The sequence below is a fragment of the Malaclemys terrapin genome, chromosome 11, assembly GCF_027887155.1.
Source record: "Malaclemys terrapin pileata isolate rMalTer1 chromosome 11, rMalTer1.hap1, whole genome shotgun sequence".
NCBI classification, from domain to species: domain Eukaryota; kingdom Metazoa; phylum Chordata; order Testudines; family Emydidae; genus Malaclemys; species Malaclemys terrapin.
In genome coordinates, this window is record NC_071515.1 from 79,368,019 (window position 1) to 79,392,705 (window position 24,687).

At 66.3% G+C, this 24,687-nt stretch overlaps 1 protein-coding gene across 3 annotated transcripts in view; it reads left to right on the forward strand.

The window, feature by feature from the left end:
• SPEG (striated muscle enriched protein kinase) overlaps nt 1-23,709 on the forward strand; it is a 130,521-nt gene extending 106,812 nt beyond the window's left edge. For all 3 annotated transcript variants that reach the window (XM_054043334.1, XM_054043335.1, XM_054043336.1), the window contains exons 27-41: nt 419-571; nt 2,621-2,663; nt 3,084-3,152; nt 3,967-6,154; nt 6,558-6,710; nt 7,593-7,709; nt 11,366-11,533; nt 12,015-12,137; nt 14,597-14,761; nt 15,119-15,830; nt 17,561-17,800; nt 18,393-18,616; nt 18,695-18,770; nt 19,344-19,493; nt 20,484-23,709. In XM_054043334.1, the coding sequence (XP_053899309.1) occupies nt 419-571; nt 2,621-2,663; nt 3,084-3,152; nt 3,967-6,154; nt 6,558-6,710; nt 7,593-7,709; nt 11,366-11,533; nt 12,015-12,137; nt 14,597-14,761; nt 15,119-15,830; nt 17,561-17,800; nt 18,393-18,616; nt 18,695-18,770; nt 19,344-19,493; nt 20,484-20,706 (4,804 nt within the window). In that variant the 3' untranslated portion in view covers nt 20,707-23,709. The remainder of the gene's footprint in view (nt 1-418; nt 572-2,620; nt 2,664-3,083; nt 3,153-3,966; nt 6,155-6,557; nt 6,711-7,592; nt 7,710-11,365; nt 11,534-12,014; nt 12,138-14,596; nt 14,762-15,118; nt 15,831-17,560; nt 17,801-18,392; nt 18,617-18,694; nt 18,771-19,343; nt 19,494-20,483) is intronic.
• The last annotated feature ends 978 nt before the right edge of the window (nt 23,710-24,687 follow it).

Consider the following 24,687-nt stretch of genomic DNA (forward strand, 5'->3'; position numbering starts at 1 on the left):
TCCCCCTCTCCCCGCGGGGTGCCTTGGGGCCCGACTCCCCCCCCCACGTGGGGCCTGAGTCCCCCTCCCCCCGCGGGGCCCAACTCCCCCTCTCCTCCCGGGGCGACCCGGGGCCTGACTCCCCCTCCTCCCGTGGGGCGCCTTCGGGCCTGACTCCCCCCTCCCCCGCAGGGCCCAACTCCCCCTCCCCCATCAAGGCCCGACTCCCCTTCCACCCTCGGGGCCCGACTCCCCCACACACACATGGGGCCCAACTCCACCCTCTCCTCCCCCGTGGGGCGCCCTGGGGCCTGACTCCCATTCCCCCCTCGGGGCCTGACTCTCCCTCCCCCTGCGGGGCGCCTTGGGGCCCAACTCCCCCTACCCCACCGCAGGGCGCCCCGGCTGGCTGGCGTCACCGGGCTCTCCTTGCCGGCAGCCTGACGGGGATCTCCCCATTTGTGGGCGAGAACGACAAGACCACGCTGCTGAACATCCGCAACTACAACGTGGCCTTCGAGGAGAGCATGTTCCTGGGGCTGACGCGAGAGGCCAAGGGCTTCCTCATCAAAGTGCTGGTGAACGACCAGCTGTGAGTACCCCGGGCCGCGGGCCCCCCCTCCCTGGGCCGGCCCCCCCACCGCCCGGGCCGCGGCCCCCCCTCCTGGGCCGGCCCCCCCACCGCCCGGGCCGCGGGCGCCCCATTCCTGGGCCGTCCCCCTCCGCACCCCCTGCCCTGGGACATGCCCCCAAGCCACATCCCCTCACGCCAAGGCCGCTGCAGTCCCCAGCCCAATTTTGCCCCCACCCTCTGGGTGATTTGTCCCGGAGTCGTGGGCTGGGGGCTCGGGCACCGCGCTGAGTGACGCCAGCCAGGACTCGGGGGCAGCGTCTCCCCTTAGGGCCCCTCACCAGGGCAAGGACCCTGCCCGGCTTCAGACCCTCCTGGGTCTGACCTCGGAGCGTTCAGTCCCCTGCTCACCCCGGGAGCTCCCCGCAGCGAGTCCCCCGACCCCTGGGGAGCCTCCCACCCCCCAAAGGGCCCTGCCCCCTGTCACAGAGTGTGGGCGGACACAAGGCCCTGGACCCCGGCTTCCTGCGATTCCCCATGACTCTCAGCCAGCCAGTAAAGCAGAAGGTTTATTTGGATGACAGGAACACAGTCCAAGACAGGTCTTGCAGGCACAGACAACAGGACCCCCTCAGTTAGGTCCATCTTGGGGTCCCAGGGCGCCCCAGCCCTCTTGGGAGGTCAGAGCCCTGTCTGCCTCCCAGCCATATCACCAGCCAGCTCCTGAAAACTTCCCCTTCAGCGACCCCTCCCACAGCCTTTGTTCAGTTTCCTGGGCAAAGGTGTCACCTGGCCTCCAACCCCTTCCTGGGTTCTCATGTTACATGCCCAGGTATTCTCCTCCGGGCCGTCGACCATCCCCCAATGCAGACTATCCTAGCCACACTCCCCTGTCAGCATTCACAGACCACAGTAAGAACAGTCCTAGTTCGTCACACCCGCCACTCCGCAGCCAGCCGTGACTCCCAGCCAGTGTGGGACACAGACGGGTTCTTAGTCGGGAGCCCAGCGTAGGACAGAGCTTGTGAGCACAGAAATCAGGGACCGGCAGCAAAGTCCAGCTTGGGGGGATCCAGGGCCCAGAGTGTCGTGTCCCCCCCCACCCCCCCAGGTTCCAAACCAGGCGACTGACTCACTTCCAGCAGCCCAGCCCCAGTCACCCCCGTCTGCCCCCCCGCATGGTCCAAGCTGCTCATCTGAGCCCTGCCCCCCACCCTGTGTGGGGCCGGCATTACCCCCCAACCTCTGCACGTTACCTCGCACCCCCTTGTTTGACAAAAGGGGGCATTTCTCCCATTGGCGTTGGCAAGGGCAAATGGGACAGATGCTCACTTTTGTCAAAAAAGTCAGGTCAGCCGGGACAGAGCTTAAAACCGGGACCATCCCGGCCAAAACAGGACGTATGGTCATCCTACCCCATCTAGATACTTGAGTATCACATATGGGAAACTGAGGCACACACAGTGTTCAGACAAAACATTCTGAACATTCCCACTTCGTTACACCATCCCAGCCCCAGTCCCACCCCCCTCGTGGTATCTGGGGCTCGAGATCCCTGGGCTGCAGCTCGGAGCAGTGACGGAGCCTGGTGCTCAGCCCACGTCCCTTCCCAGGCCTTGGTGCCCCAGTGGGGGGCCCCGTGGGTGCCCGCTGGGGCCTGCCACACCCCCCCAGGACTTGTCCCACCCATCCCCCGGGCTGGTCAGGTCTCCCTCCTGCCACCGCCGGGCTGGGAGTGATGGCCAGGGACTAGGAGCCCACAGTGTCCAGGGAGGGAGCACCCCACCACGCCAGGGTCCCACGTGCAAGGTGGTGGAGCTGGGCAGGGAGCACCATAGGCCAAGTCCCCCCATGCTCAGGGACCAGAACCGCCCCAGGCTGGCCTCCCCGGCCAGAGGGAGATGTCCCACCCTGACCTGCAGCGTGCCAGGCAGTGCCATGGTGCTGCTGCCTGGGGCCTGATGCCAACCCCATTGCCAGGCCTGGCCCTGCTCCCACGGGCAGCCGCGTCGGCGTGAGCCGAGTGGGGGACTCGCCCCGGGTCTGACCAAGGCCCTGCCCTGTTTGTAGGAGACCCAACGCGGAACAGACGCTGGAGCACCCCTGGTTTAAGGTGAGTGGTCGGCTGTGTCCAGCCCAGGCAGGGATCTCGCATCTGGGAGTTGGCGGCAGGCAGGGAGGGGTGGCGGACCAGTGTGGGGGCATCGGCGGGCAGGGAGGGGGGCCGACCAGTGGGGGGGGCATCGGCGGGCAGGGAGGGGGGGCGGAACAGTGCGGGGGGGGCATCGCCGGGCAGGGACGGGGACAGCCTGGCAGGGGGTTGTTGGCGGGATGGGCCCATCAGGGGGAGCGGGGTGGCCCAGTGGGCCGGGGGTCGGAGGGCATGGAGGGAGGCAGCCCGGCGAGGGGGGGGTGTTGGCAGGCAGGGAGGGGGCTGGCCCGTTGTGTGTGGGGGGGCGGGGGGGCGTTGGTGGGCAGGGAGGGGGGCAGAGGCATCAGGCAGCCCCCAGACGCTCCTCTCCGCTCTCCGCAGACCTTGGCCAAGGGGAAATCCATCAGCACCGACCACCTGAAGCTCTTCATCTGCCGCAGGAAGTGGCAGGTAGAGGCGGGGGCGGCTGGGGCCCGGGGGGGCTGGGGGCAGGCGATGCTGCCATGGGGCGGAGATGGAGCCAGTGGGGATGACGCCCCGTGCAGAGGCCTGTGCTCCTGTGGCGGGTGCACGGAGCCTGGCTGGGCCCCTGCGTGGGGAGCAGAGAGGGGCGTGGGGCTCCCGCGCCAGGCCCAGCGAGATCAGTGGGGAGCAGAGAGGGGCGTGGGGCTCCCGCGCCAGGCCCAGCGAGATCAGTGGGGAGCAGAGAGGGGCGTGGGGCTCCCGCGCCAGGCCCAGCGAGATCAGTGGGGAGCAGAGAGGGGCGTGGGGCTCCCGCGCCAGGCCCAGCAAGATCAGTGGGGAGCAGTTCGTCCCGGTGCTGCCCACGGTCCCCAGAGTCTAGGGCAGGGCCGGGACACGTCTCTCCGTCCGCCCCCTGTGCTCCCATCCCAGGGACTGTGGGGGGGGGTGTGCTTGAGGCAAAGCCCCTGCCACCCCCTCTGGCAGCTCAGGGGCCTCCGGTCCCCCTGCACAGCCCCCTCCCCCCCAATCCCCTGCCCAATTCTTCCCTTCCCCTCCATGGTTCCCCACAGGGGGCTCCCCCTTCCCCCCGCGGTTCCCCCCGACCCCTGTCTGATTCTCCCCTTCCCCCCGCGGTTCCCCCCGACCCCTGTCCGATTCTCCCCTCCCCCCCCACGGTTCCCCCCCAACCCCTGTCCGATTCTCCCCTTCCCCCCCACGACTCCCCCCAACCCAACCACCCACCCTGCCCCCCGGCCCTGCAGGCCCCAGCGCAGCTTCTGACCCGTCTGTCTGCCCACAGCGCTCTCAGATCAGCTACAAAGGCAGTCTGGTGCTGAGAGCCATCCCGGAGCTGCTGGAGGACACGTCCAGCCACCTCTCCATCGCCCTGCCCCGGCACCTCAAGGACTCGCCCGCCCTCTCCTCCTCCTCGGACTCGGAGGAGCTGGACGAGCTGCCCCTCCTCCCCATGCCCCAGGTGGAGTTCTCCGGCTCCCGCGTCTCCCTCAACGAGATCCCCACGGACGACGAAGCCCTGGGCCAGGCCGAGGGGGCGCTGGAGGAGGCGGCCCCCATGGACTGGCAGGCGGAGGTGGCAGGCCCGGGGAAGAGGCAGAAGGGCGCTGGCCCGCGGAAGAGGCCCACGGTGGCGGAGGGGCCCGGCTCCTCGGACGAGGACTCCGCCGAGACTCAGCCGCGGCCCAAGTGCCCCCAGAAGGCCCTGAAGAAGGGCTCCAGCCTGGAGTCCCCGGAGGGGCGGCGCCCGGCCGGCCGGAGGGGCGAGCTGCGGCGGGGCAGCTCTGCGGACAGCGCCCTCCTGCTGGGCTTGCCGGCGGAGGCCGGGGCGGGCGAGGAGCCCCCCAAGGCGCTGAAGAAGGCGGCGTCCATGGAGCTGCCGCGCCGGAGCCCCAGCCCGGGGGGTGCGCCCCGCAGGCAGGCCGAGGAGGAGCGCACCCAGCGCCTGGAGCTCGTGCGCCAGCGCCTGCTGCGGGACGGTCCCGTGGAGCCCAGGGTCAGCGGCCTGCGGGGGCCGCTCCTGGAGACCCTGGAGAAGAAGGTGCTGCGGCCCCCCCGGCCCAAAAAGCAGCCGCCCCCGGGGGCCAGGCTGGTGCGGGCAGCCTCCAGCGAGGCAGCCCCCCAGCACCCGCCCCCAGAGCCGCGCCTGCTGCAGAAGAGCAGCTCCTTCAGCCAGGGGGACCTGGAGCCGGTGACGGTGCACCGCCGCTCGGGCGCCCCGCTGGAGATCCCCGTGACGCACCTGGAAGCCCAGCGGCTCAAGGAGTCCCCCTCGCTCTCCGCCCTGACGGAGTCCCGGCCCCAGACCCCGCGGGAAAGCTCCCCCAAGCCACCCGGCCCTGAGCTGCCCGAGGCCTCGCCCGAGCAGGGCCCAGGGCCGGGGGACACTGCCAGGCCCAGAGCCAGCTTGGCAGCTGTGGGCAAGAAGCCTCCAGCCGAGAGGCCTCAAGAAAAGCCTCTGCCGCGGCCTACAGCTGCCAGAGCTGCCCAGGTCCCCCTGCAGGCAGCTCCCAAGCCCAGAGCAGCCCTGCCAGAGCCCCCTGCCCCGGACTCCAGAGCCCCCAAGCCCTCCTCCTATGCACAGGTGATACAGTCCATCCAGCTCCCCGCCGCGCCCGGGGAGCCTGCCCGGGCTGAGCCCCCCACTGCCCGCCCAGAGCCGCGCCCTGCACCACCCCCAGCCCCCGCTGCGGGCGGTGCCAAGGTGGAGGTGCCCGCGGAGGAGGCGGCACCGCTGCGTTCCAGCAGCGCCCTGGCCATCCAGGACATCGACTCGGAGGAAGTCTTCGAGGCCAAGTTCAAGCGGGGCCGGGAGTCTTCGCTCAGCCGCGGCCTGAAGCTGCTCACCAGGCCCCACTCGGCGGACCGGCACCCGGCCAGCCCGCTGGTGCGGGAGGAGGGGATGTACCGGCCCAGCCCGGCCGGGGCACCGCTGGAGCTCGCCAAGGGCCCGGCCCAGCGGGCCCAGTCAGTGCAGGACCTGCGTGAGCCAGAGGAGGCCAGCTTCATCCGCAGGATGTCCCAGCGCCTCTGGCGCACGCCCCCCACGGAGAGGAAGCAGCACAAGGAGGAGGAGTCGGGCCGCGAGCCCCCGAGCCGGGGCCGCCGTCTCTCCTGGAGCCTGGGTCTGGGCAGCTCCAAGGACAAGCGGGACTCGGCCAGCCTGGAATCGGAGCCAGGCAGGAGTGAGGGCGGGTCGGAGTCGCCCGTGGTGGCCATGAGGCGGAAGATCAGCTCCACCATGGAGCGCCTCTCCCAGCGGCTGCGCAGCCCCTCGGACGACAGGGCGGAGGCAGAGGGGCCCGGGAAGCGGAGCCCGCTGCTCGCCCTGCTGCGGAGATCGAATTCGGAGGGGGAGAACCTGCGCAAGATGGGGATTCCGCAGAACCAACTGGCGGCACAGTCAGCCCTGGCGCCCTCCGCCGAGTCCTTCCAGTCAGAGAGCAGCGCCCGCTCGGAGGCGGGTGCCCAAGGTGAGCGGGGACAGGGGCTGTGCAGGGGGCCCGAAGCCCACTGGGCCCCTGGGGGTGTGCCTGCTGGCAGCCATCACTACCCCATCGCCAGGGCGGGGGCCTGTGCTGGCCCTGGGGCAAACCAGAAACTGCCCTTCCTGCCCCCCCCGGCCGCTGTGCACCGTCCCACCCCTGCATGGCAGAGCTGGGCCCCTGGGGAGCAGGCTGGGGGGTCCCTGTGTGAGCAGCCCCCACTCTCAGCCCTCCAGCCTGCAGCCAGAGCCCCTCTCTGGGCCGGCCGGGAGCACGGGCAGTTGTCGTGCACACTGCTACCTGAGGGCACCTGGCAGGGCTTGTCCCAACACATGGCCCCCACCCGGTGGCACCGCGGGCATCAGCATGGCCTCGGCCCCTCTCTCCGCAGCTCCCAGCGAGGGCCAGAGACGCTCCCGGTGGGACCGCTGGGGCCTGTCCCGCGCCAAGAGGGACAAGGTGGCCTCGCAGCCCAACATCCCGGCCAGCCTGCTGCAAGAGGATGGCACCATCGTGGGCAGGCAGTACGTGCGCAACGCATCGGGTAGGTCCGGCTGCGCCCGTGTCCGGGGCTGGGCAGGTCTGCGGGGCTGGCTCAGGGATCTAGGGGTATCCCGGGGGATATGGGGTGGCGGAGGGTCTGGGGAGAGGCCATTTGGGGGGGCTGGCAGCTGGCTGGGACAGGTGGCTGGGGAGCAGGTGTGGGGAGGGGAAGGGGGCAGAGCCCCACAGCCCCCCCTGGCCGGGAGGAGCACTGCGCGGGGGGGCTCTGCAGCCCAGCAGAGCCGGGAAACCAAGGTTGCAAAGACGCCATGTTGGCTCCCTTGCACCCGACGCCATCCGCGCTCCGGAGCCAGGCCCGGCGCTGCTGCGGGGCCCGAAGGACAGTCTGCCCGAGGCAGCGCTGGGCACCAGGCAGTGCCCCACGTGTTCGGTCGCCGGGCACGGGGTGCTGGGCTCATGGCGCCCTGCTCTGAGCAGCCTCCCCACCTTGTCCCGGGCAGGGTCTGACCCCCCAGTGTCCGGCCTGGCCCTGGGGCAGCCCCCCACAGCGGAGCCCGGCCCCGGCGCTCTGTCTCCCGCGCTGGGTGGTCTGTGTCCCGCTGCAATCACATGAGAGGGCAGGGGCAGGGGTGGGGGGCCAGGCTGGGGACTTGGGGGACACTTAGCAGAGGAACAGCCGATCTGCGTTCTGGGGGTCCCACACTTATCCCCTCCCCCCACCAAGGCCCCGGCCAGTAGTGGGAGCAGGGCTCTTTCCTTCCAGGGCCCCTCAGAGCCACTCCTGGGCCAGCAATGGGGGTGGGAGAGACGCTGAGCCGGGGCCCAGCTGACAGCCCCATGCGCTCCTTCTGGGGGGCCGTGCTCATCGGGAACCCCCATTCCACCCTCCCTCACGCCTGCCGTGTCCCCTCTGCTCCCCCAGACTTCCCCCCCGTTTTCCACATCAAGCTGAAGGACCAGGTGCTGCTGGAGGGCGACCCGGCAACCCTGTTCTGCCTGCCAGCTGCCTGCCCGTCCCCCAAAATCCTCTGGATGAAGGGTAGGTCTGGGATCTGCCGCCTGGGGGCCAGGGCATGGATCTGTGCCCGCAGGGCCGGTGCCTGGGGGCCAGGACTCTGAGGGTGCTCTGTGCGCATGGGATTGGGGGGGGCTTTGGGACTTGGGAGGGCGGCTCTGTGCCCGCAGGACCGGTGCCTGGGGGCCCAGGCTCTGGGGACTCTGTGCCTGCAGGACTGGGTGCGGCGCATGCTGTGGAGCTGAGGGCTGTGACCCCCAGGGCTGGGTGCCCCCGGTATCACTCGCAGCGGGGATGCAAGAGCATGAGCCCCGACCTCAGGGCGGCTGCTCCAGACCAGGGTGTGCCCCAGGGTGCCTGGGCAGCCCGCACTGGAAATGCCAAGCTCAGGGCAGGCTGCAAAAGGGAGAGCAGCTCCTCCCAAACCGGGTGGGTAACGCTGAAGTGAAGCTCCCCAGCCAGTCACACGCCGACCCGTGCATCTGATCCCCCACACTGGGTATCCCACCGCTGCCCAGGAAATCACACCGCCGCTGCCGTCCAGGCTCGCGGGCAGCACCTAGGTCATGTGAAAACTCTGCTCACCTCGACCAAATGTTCCTCTGACCCCAAAGGGTCACCACATCGCCAGGGCAGCCCGGCCTTCAGCCTCTCGAACGAAAGGTTTATTATAAAGAAAAACGAACGAACGAGCAGAGTTGTTAACGGGTGAAGCAATCACAGAGACTTCAGTCTACACATCAGCTTCCTAGCAGTGAGGGGAGGCTGCTGGCTTGAGAGTCCCCCTGGAATCACCCACAACACGGATGGGTCACTCAGTCCTTTGCTCAGAGTTTTGTGGAAGTTACCCCAGGGCTAAGAAGCAGATTGAAGACAAAATGGAGACAATGCAGCTGCCCTTGTGCCGTGTGGCTGATACTTCCTGTGCCCCAAACAAGCTGCCCAGCACATGGCCTGGAAAAGCCTTGGACTTCTCTGTGCACCGGCCTGCCCTGCCATACTGACTCCTCAGGCACGTCCCCGGCTCCTTTCAACGGGTCATTGTACGGCCGATGGGCTGCCAGGCAGGCCAGGCAGTGCTGGTGCCAGTCTGGGGGGGCCACAGTGTTGCGGAGTGTGGGGGAGTTAGGGCCCTGCACCCCTCTTCCCGAGATTCACTGCGACTCTCAGCCAGCCAGTAAAGCAGAAGGTTTATTTAAGGACAGGAACACAGTCTCAAGCAGAGCGTGTAGGTACGACCAGACCCCCTCAATTAGGTCCCTCTGGGAGGTTCAGGGAGCTTAGACCCCAGCTTGGGGTTCCCTGCGTTGCACCACCCAGCCCCAACCGAAACTAAACTCAAAACTCCTCCCGCTGCTCCTCTCCTTTGTTCAGTCTCCCGGGCAGAAGGTGTTAATTCTCCCCACCCCCGTTCCTGGCTCAGGTTACAGCTCAGGTAGCTTCCTTCAAGGGAAGTCCCCCCTCCTCACTGCAATCCCCCTGCAACATTCCCAGGTCAAATCTGCCCTGCTCCCTGCTCCGTCACACACAGATCTACCCTAGTAGCTCTAACTCGCCGTACAAAGTGACACACATAGAAACCATCTCCTCAGCCTTGGCAATTGGGAAGATTGTCGCAGGCCCCTCACGGCCGCTCTGCTCACGTTCCGTGCAATTGTACAATTCGGGGGGAGGGATAGCTCAGTGGTTTGAGCAGTGGCCTGCTAAACCCAGGGTTGTGAGTTCAATCCTTGAGGGGGCCACTTAAGGATCTGGGGCAAAATCAGTACTTGGTCCTGCTAGTGAAGGGAGGGGGCTGGACACAATGACCTTTCAGGGTCCCTTCCAGTTCTAGGAGATAGATGTCAACACTATTGTAAAGTGTCCCGCGTGTTCCCCACACGGACACACGCCGCCCCGGCGGCGATGTCTCAGGGTACGTTGCACCCCATGAAAACTCCTCACGGCCCGTCCCTCTCGCCAGGGGAGCGGAGCCCCTGGCCCCAAGAATCCAGCGGTGCTCAGGTTCCTCCAGCCCCACGGACCGTCACGTACCCCAGCTCAGGTGCGCTTTAGGCCTCGTGGCCCGTTCGGGTTGAGGTCACGAGTGAGCTGAGCCCAGCCACACACCCGAGTTAGACGCCAACAGGGGCTGTGATCAGCTAGCTCTGAAACACCTCCCCACGCACGCTGAGTGCAAGCAGCATAGTGTCACGGCCCCACAGGATCGGGGCCCCAGCCTCAGCATGGGGACAGGCTCTGGGAGGCCCCGTCAGGGGCAAGGCCCCCAAGCGGTCTCGCTCTCCCTCCAGGGGAAGCCATGCGGCTTCACAGCCTCCTGGGGCTGGACCCCTGGGCCTGCAGCCCCCCCTGCTCCCCCCCCGTGAGCTCCAGGACGAGTCCCCCTGAGACAGACCCCGAAGGAGACTTGTACCACTTGGGGGGCAGCGCCCCCTCCGCCAGCGTCTGCAGGGACACACAGCCAGCGCGGGCTGACAGGCGGGTTATTAGTCACCTGGACCAGCCCAGGGAGCCCAAAGCCCCGTCGGTCCCTCTGACCTTGTCCCAGGCCAGGTGCCCGGACTGCTGCTTGCAGCCCACACTTAACTCTCCCCTCCCCCAGCCGAGCGGGGGATGCGGCTCAGCCCCCTGCCCAGTGGTGGGGGGTGCAGATCTCTCTGGGTCGCTGGTTGCTGGGGTCCGTGTCTGGGCAGTCGGATTTGCCATTGTCTTCTCAGAGCTCCACTGCTATGGGACCTAAGGGCCCAGACAGCTGGGAGCCCGTCACACCTGTGTTAGCTGGCCCAGAGAGCGACAGGCCTTTCTATCCCCGAGGTCACTGCAGCACATAGGGGAAACTGAGGCACGCATAGGCTTCATGAAAATATTACAAAAGAATTCCCAGGTTGTCACACCTAGTCCCTTTGGTTTGGGGTTCACTGCCGGGGGTGCTCTCAGGGATGCGGGGAGTCGCTCTTGGGGAGGAGAACGGAACAAGACGAGTCTTTAGGCCTTTTGTTGATGGTTTCTCCATGCGGATGTGGGGAGTTCCCAGCTCTGAGATCCAAGCCTAGCCCGGCTGCTGTCGCTGGATCTCCTCTTTCAGGGAGGGCATAAACATTTCTGTGGGAGAGCAGCTCTTCCATCAGGGTCCATGCCCTGCCGGGCGCCCGCTCTGATAGCCCGGCCCCACGGGAACAGACGGGGGAAGTGAGACTGAGGCAGGCATTCGACAGAGTCCAGACGCTACCCCTGGTTCTGGTCCCTGTCCGATCGCTGGTAACCCGCAGGCAAGCCGGGCAGATCCCAGCCCTGTCTGTCGGCATCTGGCTGAGACCTGGGGACCTTGCCCTGGACTGGTGCCCGTTTCTCTGAGCCTCTCTGCCCGGTGATCCTGTGCTGCCGGTCCCTGGAGTCATCCACTGGAAAGACAATCGCTCTGTTCAGGGACCAAAATCTCCCTTAGACCCAAGCCTGCAGGACCAGTGCCAGAGGCAGACGGAAGGGCCCTCGGGCCGGCGCCTGCCGGGCGCTCTGATGCCCAGGTGGAGGTTGCTTGGGTACCAGGCCTGCCATGGGGTGGGGTGCCGCTGCCCAGCTCTGAACGCCGAGCGGCCTGGGACCGAGCCGGGGGCTGGGGTCTCGCTACGGGCGAGCGGTGGGGGTGGCCGGCCGGCCCTGCTCATCCTCCCTCCCCACAGACAAGCGGTCGCTGGTGTCCGACGCCGCGGTGAACATTGTCTCATGTAAGGACGGCCGCCAGCTGCTCTCCATCCCCAGGACGTGCAAGAAGGATGCAGGCCTGTACGAGTGCACCGCTGCCAACGCCCTGGGCACCGCCACCAGCTCGTGCACTCTGGCCGTGGCACGTAAGGGCCCTGGGCATGGGAGGGCACTGGCTGCAGCAGCTCCTGTGGGGCGGCCAGGATCGGAGCTGCCCCATTCCTGTCCAGGGAGCGCTCCAGGGGTGTGTGGGGGACAGCCAGGCCCTGTCTGCCAGGCCCCCCTGCGGCCACTGCACCAGGGCGCTCGGGCAGGAGCCAAGGGATGGAGAGTCTGGGGCCCCCGCACTGCAGACGAGGCAAATGCCAGCAGTGCAGAGCCCGGGGGCCTTTGGCCAGTGCTAGTTACTTGAGAGGGCCCAAGCTCTCCGGTGCCACCAGCGCCACTAACCGGATCAGTGCTGCCGGCGACCCTGGGCTGGCTGGGCTGGCCCAGCCCCCTCCTTGACCCCCCTCTGTCCCACCCCTTCTGAACCCCTGTCCCCTCTCCATTCCCTGCCTCCCCCCCCTTGGCCCAGTTTCTCACCCATGCCAGCCCCATTACAGGTCGCGCTGTCTCCCCTGCCAGGCCTGCCGGGGAAGCCGGGCACCCCGGAGATACCTCAGAAGTACAAGAACACGGTGCTGGTGCTGTGGAAGCCTGCAGACAGCCGGGCCCCTTGCACCTACATCCTGGAGTGCAAAATGAACGGTACGAGGCCTCCCGCACCCAGCCAGCACCGCTTGGGCCCATGGGCAGGGCCTTGGTCAGTCCCCTCTTCAGCACCCCTCAGCCCTGTGCTGCCCCTCTGCTGCTCTCCCGTGACTGGTGCTGGATCCCAGCCTGTGACCGGATCCCCAGGGGACAACCTGGGACTGTGGGACCACTGGGCCCCCTTAACTCCCCAGCCTGGGCTGTCTCCCACATTGCCTTGCCAGTGACCAGCAGCAAACCCCTCCAGGTGCTGTGATCACTCAGCACAACCACATGTGGAGCCCCACACCCAGCTTGATTGCACGAATGCTCACAAATCGCACAGAGAAAGGCACCAGCGCATCCCCCAGCACCCCAGAGCTGCGCCGTGCCTGAGCAGTGCAAGTTCATTGCCCAGTCGCCCTCCCTCAGTGTGCAGAGGACATGCACCAGCCTTGGTAACCAGAGCTGAGATTTCCCAAGCACTGGTTTAGGTAAAGCGTAAAGCAGGTTTATTCACTACAGGAAGGTCGATTGTACGTGATTAGAAGTGGGAGGCATAAAAAGTGAGCGACAGGTACCAGAGAAAAGAACCGCTACGCGCCCAGTCTAAATCTTAACCCTTATTACTAGGCCCTGCCAATGTCATGGGCCCGGAGATTAGCCCTCCCCTGTGAAATCTCCTCTCCCCCAGGCTGCTGGGAGTGTCCCAGCTGCGGGGCTCCGAGCTGCGAGTCCGCCAGGCTGGGGAGGGACAGGACTTGTCCTTCCCCTGCATAGCTGCTCAGGGCAGGGGGGATCAGACCCACCTCTGGGGACCTTTCGGGTTGGGACCCCCACGGTTACAACACCGTGAAACCTCAGATGTAATTATCTGAAAATGTGAAATTAACCAATTTTTCAACTCTCTGGCCATGAAATTGGTCAAAATGGAGGGTGAATTTGGTAGGGCCCATCTTACTACACCAGGCAGCGTTTAGATCAAGCAGTTCTCTCACCCCACTGGATGTTACATTCTCAATACGCAGACTTCTCTCTCCAGCCTGGGACCAGTCTCCTCAGTTGAAGGCTTTGTCTTCTCCGTGTTCTTGTGGCTTCCAGTGTAGGTGGGGGAGGAGAAAGGCCAAGGCATAATGCCCCCCCGCCCATTTTATATCCTCAGTCCGTGTGCCCAGACAGGCCTGGTGGACTTTGCTGAGTTGCAGGGCTGAGCAGTCCCATTGTGTGGTGCTTTACACAATTGTCATTGAATTGTAACCACTTGAGTCTGTCCCGGAGTCCCCGGGCGATGCTCTGGAACTGCTCCCCACAAAGCCAGTCAGGACTTTGGGGAGCCTCCTCTCCCTCGGAGCAGACTGTCTTCAGGGCAAGATGCTCACGCGGCTTCACCTCCTGGGTCTCTCCTGGGAGCATTCAGCATATGCCCCTCCGTGCGCTTCCCACAGCGAGTCCGCCCCAGCGGGGTCCTGGGGAAGCCAGAGGGTCCTGCACCCCCACTTCGCAGTCAGACGTGACTCTCAGCCAGCCAGTAACACAGAGGTTTATTCAATGACAGGAACGTGGTCTAAAACAGAGCTTGTAGATACAAAGAACCGGACCCCTCAGCCAGGTCCATTTTGGGGTCCCGTGAGCCAGACACCCCCATCTGCCCTCACTCCTAGTCCCCAGCCAGCCCCAAACTGAACCCCCTCCAGCCCCTCCTCCTCTGGGCTTTGTCCCTTTCCCAGGCCAGAAGGTCACCTGACCTCTTTGTTCTCCCAAACCTTTAGCATCCCCTTGCGGGGGGTGGGGGGGAAGGAAGGGCCTGGCCATTAGTTGCTAGACGACAAAGGGTCGGTCAGAAACTGAGGCACCCACACTGTTCAGAGGAAACATTAAGAACAGTCCCACTTCGTCACAGAGTCCCACTCCCCTGCTGATCAGTGATCCTTGAACGCTCCTGGGAGCCGAGACTCTCACGTTTACAGCGTATTTCAGGAACAACCGTTCAGCAAAAGCTCCTCACTTCATACTCACTAACGATACGTGTATTCGGACTGAACAATGGGGTGCAGCAGATCACGACCGTTCATATCATGGCTTACAAGGCCTGCTTTGTGTGAGATAGCGCACCCGCATATGAATGATGTGTATGGGGGTTACAGGGTGTTATTTGGAGGTTCAGTGTGTCACAGGATCTCTGCAGCCTCGGGGCCTGCGCCGCTCTGGGATCTGTAGGCAGCACCGGATGCTGACCCCACACTGGAGAGCACCCGGCAGCCCCCAGCAGCACCTCTGGGTGCCTGCCCAGGCAGTGTTTGTGCCCCTGCTGCCCATCGGGGGGGCTGCAGGTATGGGATTGGGGACCCTGCTAGGGCCCCGTGCTGCCCAGATCTAGGGCACCATCTCCCTGCAGATCCCAGTGCTGCGTCGATCTCCCATCGCAGCCAGTGCCCAAGTGCCCAGCTGGGCACTGACGGCTGCATGTCCCTCCCCAGGGGAACGCGAGTGGAAAACCATCAGCTCGGGCATCGCCGACTGCTACTTCAACGTGACGGAGCTGCCCGCCAGGAGCACGGCCAGGTTCCGTGTGGCCTGCATCAATAAGGCCGGCCAGGGGCCCTACAGCAACCCCTCAGAGACGGTGGCCATCGAGACAGATGGTGAGCGAGCTCCTGGGGGCCCCTGTCCCAGCCCCACCCCCGGCGCAGGCTTGGCCCTCGCCGACATGGGGATCGTGGGGCACTGGGTGGTGTTGGGGCCCGTTTGTGTGTTGTGGACCAAACTAAAGCAGGGGGTCCCCCTAGCAGGCGTGGGGCCCTGCACCGAAGGGGGGCATGTGCTGGCCTCAGTGGGGAGGGGTGGGGGGCTCCCAGCTGCCTTGCTCCATGGCTGCTGGGGGGTGGGATCCTGGTTACTGCCCTGGTCGCTCCCCTGGCTCTGGCTGCCCCCCATTTCCCCAGGGGCGGGGCAGGGGGGGGCGCTCACTGGCCGACTGCTCTGTCTTGCTTCCTGTCTAGATCCCGGCGCTGCCCACTCGGCTCCTGCTGCCCGGAAGGACGTGGCTGCCCCCGAGACAGCAGCTTCCAGCCGCTTCACCCAGACCCCTCCTGCCCAGCCTGCGCCCCAAACCGCCGGGGCCCCTCCCCCCACCCCGCCCCGCAAGCACAAAGGGGTCGTGCACATGCCCGGCCGGGCACCACAGGCCCCTGTTCCCGGGGGTGCCTCTGCCGCCATCCAGCCGCCTCCCCGCGCCGAGGCAGAGCCTGCCCCCCAAGAGCAGCTCTGCCCCACTGCCATCCCTCCAGCAATTGCTGGGTCTGGCTCCCCAGAGCTGGTGTTAACGCCGTCCAGGGCTGCCCCTCCGCGCCCCCCCGCTGCCCACACAACCAGCCAGGCGGTGCAGGGCTCGCCCGCCCCTGCAGCCCAGCCCCCTGCCCGACTCGCCCCCATTTCTCCAGCATCGGCCACGCCTGTGTCCCCCTCCCCCAAAGTGGCGCCCATGTACATGGTCACCTCCTTTGTCTCCATGCCGGTTGCGACGCCCCCCACGGACGCCCCGTCCCCGCTCCCCAAAGAGGTGGAGCCATCGGCCACGCGGTTCCTGGGCCGGAGCGCCGCCCCGAGCAGGCTTAGCCCCACAGGGCCGGGGGCTCCAGAGGCAAAGGAGGGCACAGCGCTGCGCCAGGGGGTCCCCCAGAAGCCTTACACCTTCCTGGAGGAGAAAGCGAGGTTAGTGCCGGGCACCGGGGTTCGGCCAGACCAGCTCCTGGGGTCCCCTGCAGTGTGCCAGGCTCTGCATTGCCTCTGGGGGGGGTCTGAGAGAGCAATCAAGAGGGGCCCATCTGACCCTATGTCCCGGCATCACGGACCCCCGGGAGTGGGACCACGGGCCCAGCGTGGGGACAGGCTCTGGGAGGCCCCGTCAGTGGGCCAGACCCCCGAGGGATCTCACACCTCCTGCAGGGGAAGCCACACGGCTTCCTGGGGCTGGACCCCTGGGCCTGCAGTCCCCCTGTGAGCGCTGGGCAGTGAATCCCCCTGAGACAGACCCCGACGGAGACTTGTACCACTTGGGGGGCAGCGCCCCCTCCGCCAGCGTCTGCAGGGACACGCAGCCAGCGCGGGCCGACAGGCGGGTTATTAGTCACCTGGGCCAGCCCAGGGAGCCCTGAGATTGGAGGTTAAAGCATCGTGCAGAGGCCAGCCACAGGCAGCGAGCCCCCTGGCCCACGCTCTACCTCAGGCTGTCCCCACGCGGGGATACCAGGCCGGCGGCTGGCCCAGGTCTCTGTGCAGACCGTGGGGCTCGGCGGGGGCCAGGCTCTGGGGCCCCGACCCTGACAGGTCACAGCAATGTTTAGTTCTGCAGCCCGAGCGAGCTGACCCGGGCCAGCCGCAGCCAAGCCGTGGGGCTTTTATCCCTGTCTCTGACCTCCTTGGGTGGGCTCCAGCCGAGAGCCCCCACTCCTGCCAGCAGCCAGCTCTGATCCCCCACCTCCGACCGCCCCCGGCCTCTGTTCGGTGGCTGGGGGATTGTGCCCAGCCCCCTGGGGACAGGTGGAGAAATCCGCCCCACCCCCCGTGTGTCCTGTGACTGGCTTTGCTGGGATTCCCCACTGAGACGGGGCTGGGCTGGGCCAGTCCTTGTTAATGACCCCTCCCCGGCGACATTCACACCCACGTCTGTGAGCCTCCCCAGGAGCAAACCGCCCCCCCCCCCCCCCGTAACCATGCAGCATATTGGGGAAACTGAGGCACAGGGTCATAAAAATATTACCAGTGATTCCCCCTTGGCCACTCCCAGCTCGCTCCTGGGCACTGCCCCTGGAGCCCCTGCCCCACAGCCTGGGCTCGCTGGCACGGGGAGCAGCTGCCAGGCACGGGGCTTGGCTCCGGGCTGGTCTTGCTGTGGAGTGGGGCAGGTCCTGGTTCCAGTCACTGCCAGGAGACATCCCCGGCACGGCTGGCTGCCCACCTGCTTCTGGGCGTCACCGGGGCAGCTCCCTGCTGGGTTTGGGGTTCGATCCCCCCAGGCCCAGCCTGGTTCTTCCCGTAGCTTTTGGGTGAGGTCTGGCTCGTCCCCGGAACCAGCCGGCATTGCCCCATTCCTGCATCTCCCCAGCTCAGTTCTGGCCCCTCCTGGTCAATCACACCTGGGTCTCTGCAGAGATTAAACAACTTCCCCTCCCCCAGTCAAACGTGCAGCACATGGAGAAACTGAGGCACACACAGTACTCACACACAACATTAAGAAAATCCCCACGGCGGGAAGGGGGCCAGACTTGCAGGGAGCTGGGGAGCCTGGCGAATCTGCCTTCCCTCAGCGTCCACACAGCAGTCCCAGAGGGGCGCCCGGGGGCTGTCCCTGGCTAGGACCCCGTACAGGGCTGCGCTCCCCCCGGCAGAGGGTCTGGCCCAGCCCCATTGCGTAGCCAGTGCTGACGGCTCCTGTCCCGTAGGGGCCGGTTCGGGGTGCTCCGGGAGTGCAAGGAGAACGCCACGGGGAAGCACTTCATGGCCAAAATCATTCCCTACGAGGCGGAGAAGAAGCAGAGCGTCCTGCAGGAATACGAGATCCTCAAGGGCCTGCACCACGAACGCGTCATGGGCCTGCACGAGGCCTACATCACCCCCCGCTACCTGGTGCTGATCGCCGAGCACTGCGCCGGCAAGGAGATCCTCTACAGCCTCGTCGACAGGTGGGGGGCAGACCAGGGCTGGGCCCTGGGCATCGGGGGGGATGGGCGCAGCGGGGGGGGCTTGGGGGAGCAGGGCTGAGCCCTGCACAGCAGTGGGGATTGGCCCAGTGGGGGTCAGGGCTGGGGGGGGCAGGGCTGAGCCCTGCGCTGGGGGGGGCAGAAGGGGGAGGGGAGCAGGACTGGGCCCGTGCATCGTGGGGGGATGGGCGCAGCGGGGGAGGGCTGGGGGGAGCAGGGCTGGGCCCTGCACAGCAGTGGGGATAGGGCCAGTGGGGGTCGGGGCTGGGGGGGGCAGGGCTGAGCCCTGCGCTGGGGGGGGCAGAAGGGGGAGGGGAGCAGGGCTGGGCCCGTGCATCGTGGGGGGATGGGCGCAGCGGGGGAGGGCTGGGGGGAGCAGGGCTGGGCCCTGCACAGCAGTGGGGATGGGCCCAGTGGGGGTCGGGGCTGGGGGAGCAGGGCTGGGCCCTGCACAGCAGTGGGGATGGGGCCAGTGGGGGTCGGGGGTGGGCCCAGCACAGTGTGGGGGGAAATGGGCCCTGCAGGGGGGGCCCAGCGGGGGAGGGGGGCGGGCGCTGACCCCCCCTCCCCGCAGGTTCCGCTATTCGGAGGACGAGGTGGCCGGCTACGTGCTGCAGCTGCTGCAGGGGCTGGAGTACCTGCACGGGCGCCGCATCGTGCACCTGGACATCAAACCCGACAACGTGGTCGTCGCCCACGGCAACGCGGTGAAGATCATCGACTTCGGCAGCGCCCAGACCTACAACCCGCTGGTGCTGCGCAGGCTGGGGCGCCGCGTGGGCACGCTGGAGTACATGTGTGAGTGACCCCCGCCTGCCGCGGCGCCCCCCATCGCCCGGCCGGAGCCTGACCCCCTCCCCTTTCTCTGCCCCGCAGCTCCGGAGATGGTGAAGGGAGACCCGGTGGGCTCTGCGGCCGACATCTGGGGGGTCGGCGTGCTCACCTACATCATGTGAGTCCCCTCGGGCGCGGGGGGAGCCGGGGCCGGGGGGCTGAGTGTGGATGTACAAGCTGAGGAGGCTCATGGAGCTGGGGTGCGGGGTTAATGCCCTGGAACGAGGCGCAGGGCAGGGCACAGCCTGGTCCCCGTCTAACGCAGGGCACAATCCTTAGCCGCTCCTGCTCAGGAGAGTGGGGCTGTGGGTCGTGAGTGAGGGGCCCCGGCAGAGCTGGGGGGGACAGGGCTGGGCTGGCAGGGGCTGCGGGTCGGGAGTGAGGGGCACTGGCAGAGCCTGGGGTGGTGTCCCTTGGGGATCCAGCACCTTCACACCCTGCATTTAAAGTCTGAGGCATTTCTGGGACTGGAGCTGTTTCTGACCTGGCCCTGGGTTCGAGGGACGCCAGCATTAATCCCGCAGTGGGTCGAAGCAAAGCCCTGGGCTGGCAGCAGCGCCGGTGCTGGGCTGTGTCCGTGGCAGCCAGCCAGGGCCACAGCCCCGCGGTGCAGGGACCGGGGTGGCTGGGGCGGCACTGGCCCCGGGCAGTGCCCGGGGGGCTCCTCACCCACTCTGCTGCCGGTTCCCAGGCTCAGCGGCCGGTCGCCGTTCTTCGAGCTGGATCCCATCGAGACTGAGAACAGGATCCTGGCCGGGCGCTTCGATGCCTTCAAGCTGTACCCCAACGCCTCGCAGAGCGCCGCCCTCTTCATCCGCAAGCTGCTCTGCATCTACCCCTGGTGAGCGCCTGGCCGGGGGACCGCAGCCCGCCCGGCACAGCCGCGCCCGCCAGGCCCCGGCACAGCCACGCCCACCAGGCCCCGGCCCGCTCCAGCCCGGCACAACCCCGCCCGCCAGGCCCCGGCCCGCCCCAGCACAGCCGCACCTGCCAGGCCCCGGCACAGCCGCACCCGCCAGGCCCCGGCCCGCCCCAGCCCGGCACAACCCCGCCCGCCAGGCCCCGGCCCGCCCCGGCACAGCCCGCCCGGCACAGCCCCACCCGCCAGGCCCCGGCCCGCCCCGGCACAGCCGCGCCCGCCAGGCTCCGGCCCGCCCCGGCACAGCCCCAGATGCCAGGGCCCGGCACTGCCCCGGCCCGCCCCACCTGCCAGGCTCTGGCCCGCCCCGCCCCGGCACAGCCCCACCCGCCAGGCCCTGGTACAGCCGCACATGCCAGGCCCCGCTCTGCCTCTGCACACGCACCGTGCCCGGGCGGTGGCACAAGGCAACGTGCAGGCAGGGGGTCCTGAGGTTACTGAGAGGGGCTAGGAGCCAGGACGCCTGGGTTCTGTCCTAGCTCAGGGAGGGGAGTGGGGTCTAGAGCAGGGGTTCGTTCTCAAACTGGGGTCAGGACCCCTCAAGGGACCGTGAGGTTATTACCTGGGGGGTTGCGAGCTATCAGCCTCCACCTCAAACCCCGCTTCCCCGCCGGCATTTGTAGTGGTGTTAAATACACAAAGACGTGTTTTGAATGGATAAAGGGGGTCGCACTCAGAGGCTTGCTGTGTGAAAGGGTCACCGGGACAAATGGTTGAGAACCACGGGGCTAGTGGGTTTGCAGGGGAAGTGGGAGTCAGGACTCCTGGGTTCTAATCCTGGCTGGGGCTTGGGGCCTGTCCTTTCCCTCGCCTGGGCCAGGGGGATGAGCAGCCAGTCCCTGTTCCTGCCTGGGCTCCCCAGCGGCAGACGTGGCCAGTCCCTCACCCCCGGGCTCTCCCTGGCTGTTGCAGGAGCCGGCCCACCATCAAGGACTGTTTTGCCAATCCCTGGCTGCAGGACGCCTACCTGATGAAGCTGCGGCGCCAGACCCTGACCTTCACCACCAACCGGCTCAAGGAGTTCCTGGTGGAGCACCAGCGCCGGCGCGGCGAGGCCGTCACCAAGCACAAGGTCTTACTCCGCTCCTACCACGGCTCCGGCAGCCAGCCGCCCCCCGCGCCGGTCACGCAGTAGCCCCGCCACCTCCTGCGGCGACGGAGGAGTCGAAGGAACATTCCAGGGGCTGGGCCCGCGGCGGCAGGTTCCCGGAGGCGGGAACGGGGGTCGAGCAAACCGCCAGGACATGCGTTGGCGTCCGCCCCGCGAGCCTGGCCGCTCGGGACCGCAGAGGAGCGTTCACCCGGGCACCGCGGGCCCCTCCGCCCAGCAGAGTCGGCACCGCTGGGGGCTCACTGCTCCCGCTCCTCCTGCGGGGGGCCTGCTGCAAGGGGCGGGACTTCCTGTTTTGCTGTGCCTGAGGACAGGAAATGCTACGCAAACAGCTGGACTTCCAAGACTAGGGGCTGGCGGGCTGCGGGGGGAGGGGAGTGTCTGGGGGGCAGGGGAGACGGGAGCCCAGCAGCAACCTCTGCGGCGTGTGAAACTGTGAAGGGGGGAGATGGAGGGACGGGGGGGCAGGAAACAGGAGCCGTGATGATGGGAAGCCACCAGCATCGCCTGCCCTTTGAGATGTTTCCCCCGGGTTTGGGGGATCCCGGCCCGCAGGGTTCCACCGCCGGCAGCCAGCTCGGCACGCCTTCTCCCTCCAGCGCCACGCAGCCCACGTGCCCTGTGACCGGAGCTGGGAGGAGCAGAGCTGTGTCCTCGGGGGTCCTGGCAGCAGCCCCCCTGGCAGCGCCCGGCCATGCCGGATGTGGGTAAAACCCCCGGCGTTAGTGTCACCGTGGTGCTCACGGCCTCCTGCACCTCTCGGGGGCGCTGTCGCCCCGGTTTGGCTGCCAGCCCCGGCCCCACTCGCCGTCCTGCCCCCCGCTGGGCTCCCTCCCTGCCCCACACGCCCCCAGGCTGCTAGGCCATTTGCTGAATATAGCTGAGCTGGTTGTGCGACCCCCAGCCTCCAGCGCCCCCTGCCCCCCCCCCCCAGCTCGGCCCCAGAGAGTGGCCACAACCCACCTGCATGGGGCAGGGGGGCCGTAGGGTGTCCTCCAGCCCGGGGAGGCCTCACTGCAGGGAGGGGGGGTGGCCATTTTGACTGAGGGCAGCCCAGGCTTCAGTTCCATGGGAAGTCAGGGAAGCTGGTGGCCATTATGGATGAGGGCAAACTGAGCAGCCCCCCCCCCCCCTTACTGCCCACCTGGGGAGCTGCTAGGAGTCACCTGCTGTCTGCGGCCACAGTCTGACACGCAGAGCCCATGTGCCCCTATGCACACACAGCGACACGCCTGTACGTACACACACGCCTATACACACGCATAGCGACACACCTGTACACATGTACAGTGACTCCCCTATGCACACACAGCGACACGCCTGTACGTACACACACGCCTATACACACGCACAGTGACACACCTGTACACATGTACAGTGACTCCCCTATGCACACACAGCGACACACCTGTATGCCCCACAAACACACAGTGACATGCCTCTACATACACACACATGCCTGTAAACACGTAGAATGACTCCCCTATGCATGCACAATGATGCCTGTACACACATAGTGACACCTGTACACACACAGCAACACGCCTCTACATACACACATATGCCTGTACACACGTACATGCACACGCCTGTACACATGTACACACACACCTGTACACATGCACAGCAACATGCCTGTTCACATGTACAGTGACTCCCCTATGAATGCACAGCGATGCCTCTACACATGTACACACACACAGTGACACACCTCTACATCACACACATGCCTGTACACACGCACAGTGACACGCCTGTACATCCCACGCACACACAGCGATGCCTGTACTCACGTACACACACACAGCAATGCTCTATGCACGCACAGTTACACATCTATATACACACGACACTCCCATGCACGCGCACACCCACACGGAGCGTGGCGGCACAGACCGACACTCCCCCATACACCTCCCTGCGACGCCCAGCGCCAGGCAGTTCCCAGGTCTCTGCGCCAGCCATCCCCTTGCTCGGCTGGACCCTGGCACTGCGGCCCCCAGAGATACCACATGGGGTGGCAGCATCAGTCACAATCCCCCCCGCACCTCCATCCCGCAGACATCCAACCCGCCCCGTCCAGCGACGTGTGCCCCCAGCCCCACTCAGAGCCATGTACGCACATCTCCCCTCACAGGCCGGGGTCCATCCACCAGCACAGAGCTGGGCTGGGGGCGCTCGCTCTGTGTGCCCCACTGTCCAGTCCCCAGGGTGGGGGGGGCTTGCTTTGGGGGCTGGGTTCACTCCTGGGGGGGTCCTGCCAGGCTGGAGGATGGGGATGAATGGCCCCGATTCCCTGGGCACTATGGGGCCGGATGGGCCCCATGGCAGAGCTCACTTGGGAGCCGTGCCCTGGGGATCTCAACCCAGCGCCCTGCTCGGAGCCACCCAGCGCTCCCACCCCCTCCCCGCTGCCCTGCTCCTCCGCCCCTCCCAGGCTCGGGGCCTTGCCCCAGGGGTATGGGGGGGCAGCTGCTGCAGATGAACTGGCCAAGGCCTCAGCTTCCCTGGGCTTTCGCTGGCCCCGAGGTGCCCTGCAGGGGTTGAGCCGTGTGAACCGGGGGGAGGCTCTTGGCTTCTCCCCTGCCCCCTCCATGGGCCTGTCCTCTCCCCACTGCCGGGCAGGCTCCGCTGCCTCCAGCCCGGCCCAGGTGTCCCAGGTGCGTTTCCCCCCGGGGGCACTGCTGGCTAGGGGGCAGGAACAGCCTGGCTGCCCTTGCACCTTGGCTGGGCAGTGAGACTGGCCTTGAGCCGGCCAGGGCTATGCCCAGTGCTGGGGGCCGGGGGCCGGGGAAGGGAGCCCACCCCAGCTGCTGCACAGATGCTGCTGTAGCGACAGGGCGTATTTATTGTCTTGCTGACAAGGTTTCTTCCTCCCTTGTGTCTCTGCTCCCCCCCCCCCCCCCGTTTGTCCCTCCCTCATCCGTTGTCCCCCTGCCCCTCCTGCTGCGCTCTGAGTTTGGGGCTGGACTTGCTCGGGTGTGGACGAGCCATGTGCCTGAGAAGCAATAAAGGCCCTGAGCAGCCCGGCCTGGCTCCGTGTGGTCATTGGGGGGGCCCGGCAGACCCCCCCACCCGCTCACAGTGTGGGCAGAGACCCAGCCGGGCGCTCCAGGCCGGCTTCAAAGGTGACGCGCCCAGCGCCGAGGCTACAAACTGTGACTGAGAAGGAGCCTGTGGATTGCCATGGGCACGCAGGGGTGAAAGAAAATGCCGGCCTGTTATTTACCAGGCTGCACGTGGCAATAGACTATATTGGTAAGGGATGCAAGGAGAGTATGGGACACGCTGCAAACTGCAGACACACACACACACACACACACACAACTAAAATTAATCAATTACAAGGGGTAAGGAAGCAGCGTTTGATTAGCTAATAGAGTTAACGAAACTTAAAACACACAATGACTAAACTATCTACTAACAATATTTATAAACAAAGATGCAGCATTTAGTAATAACTGATACTTACAAATACAAACCAACGCATAACGACCGGCAAACGTAGACACTGTTTGAAACACGTGAGCTGAGAGAGAGGCTTCGAGGTGATCAGGCTCGGTTACGGGTGTACACAGGATACACAGGATTCGTTTTTCTTTCTCCTCTCCCCGCCTGCACATGGCAGGCAGGCCCATAAAGTACCAACTGTGACATCATAGAAGTGTCATAGGGGACGGGGCCCAAAACCTGTTTGTGTTCGTTTCTGATTGGCACAAGCAAAGTTTACACCAAGTAGGGGAGCAGGTGCCTCAAAGTCTGGCTTCGCCCCCAAAAGGTGAGGAAATGCATATTGCTTTAGGATGCGTGCAACACTGAATGACAAAAGAAGAGGCCAGGGCAATACCGGTATGGGCAAATTTTACAGGATGCAGACAGGAACTCATCTCAACAGAGCCGTCCTTCCCGAAGCGTTCGTAGCCGGCCAAGGAGCCGGGATCCCGCAGCAGAGACGGCGCGTGACCCTGCCGAGCAGCTGGCCGGGAGACGGTAAGGCCGCAGTTG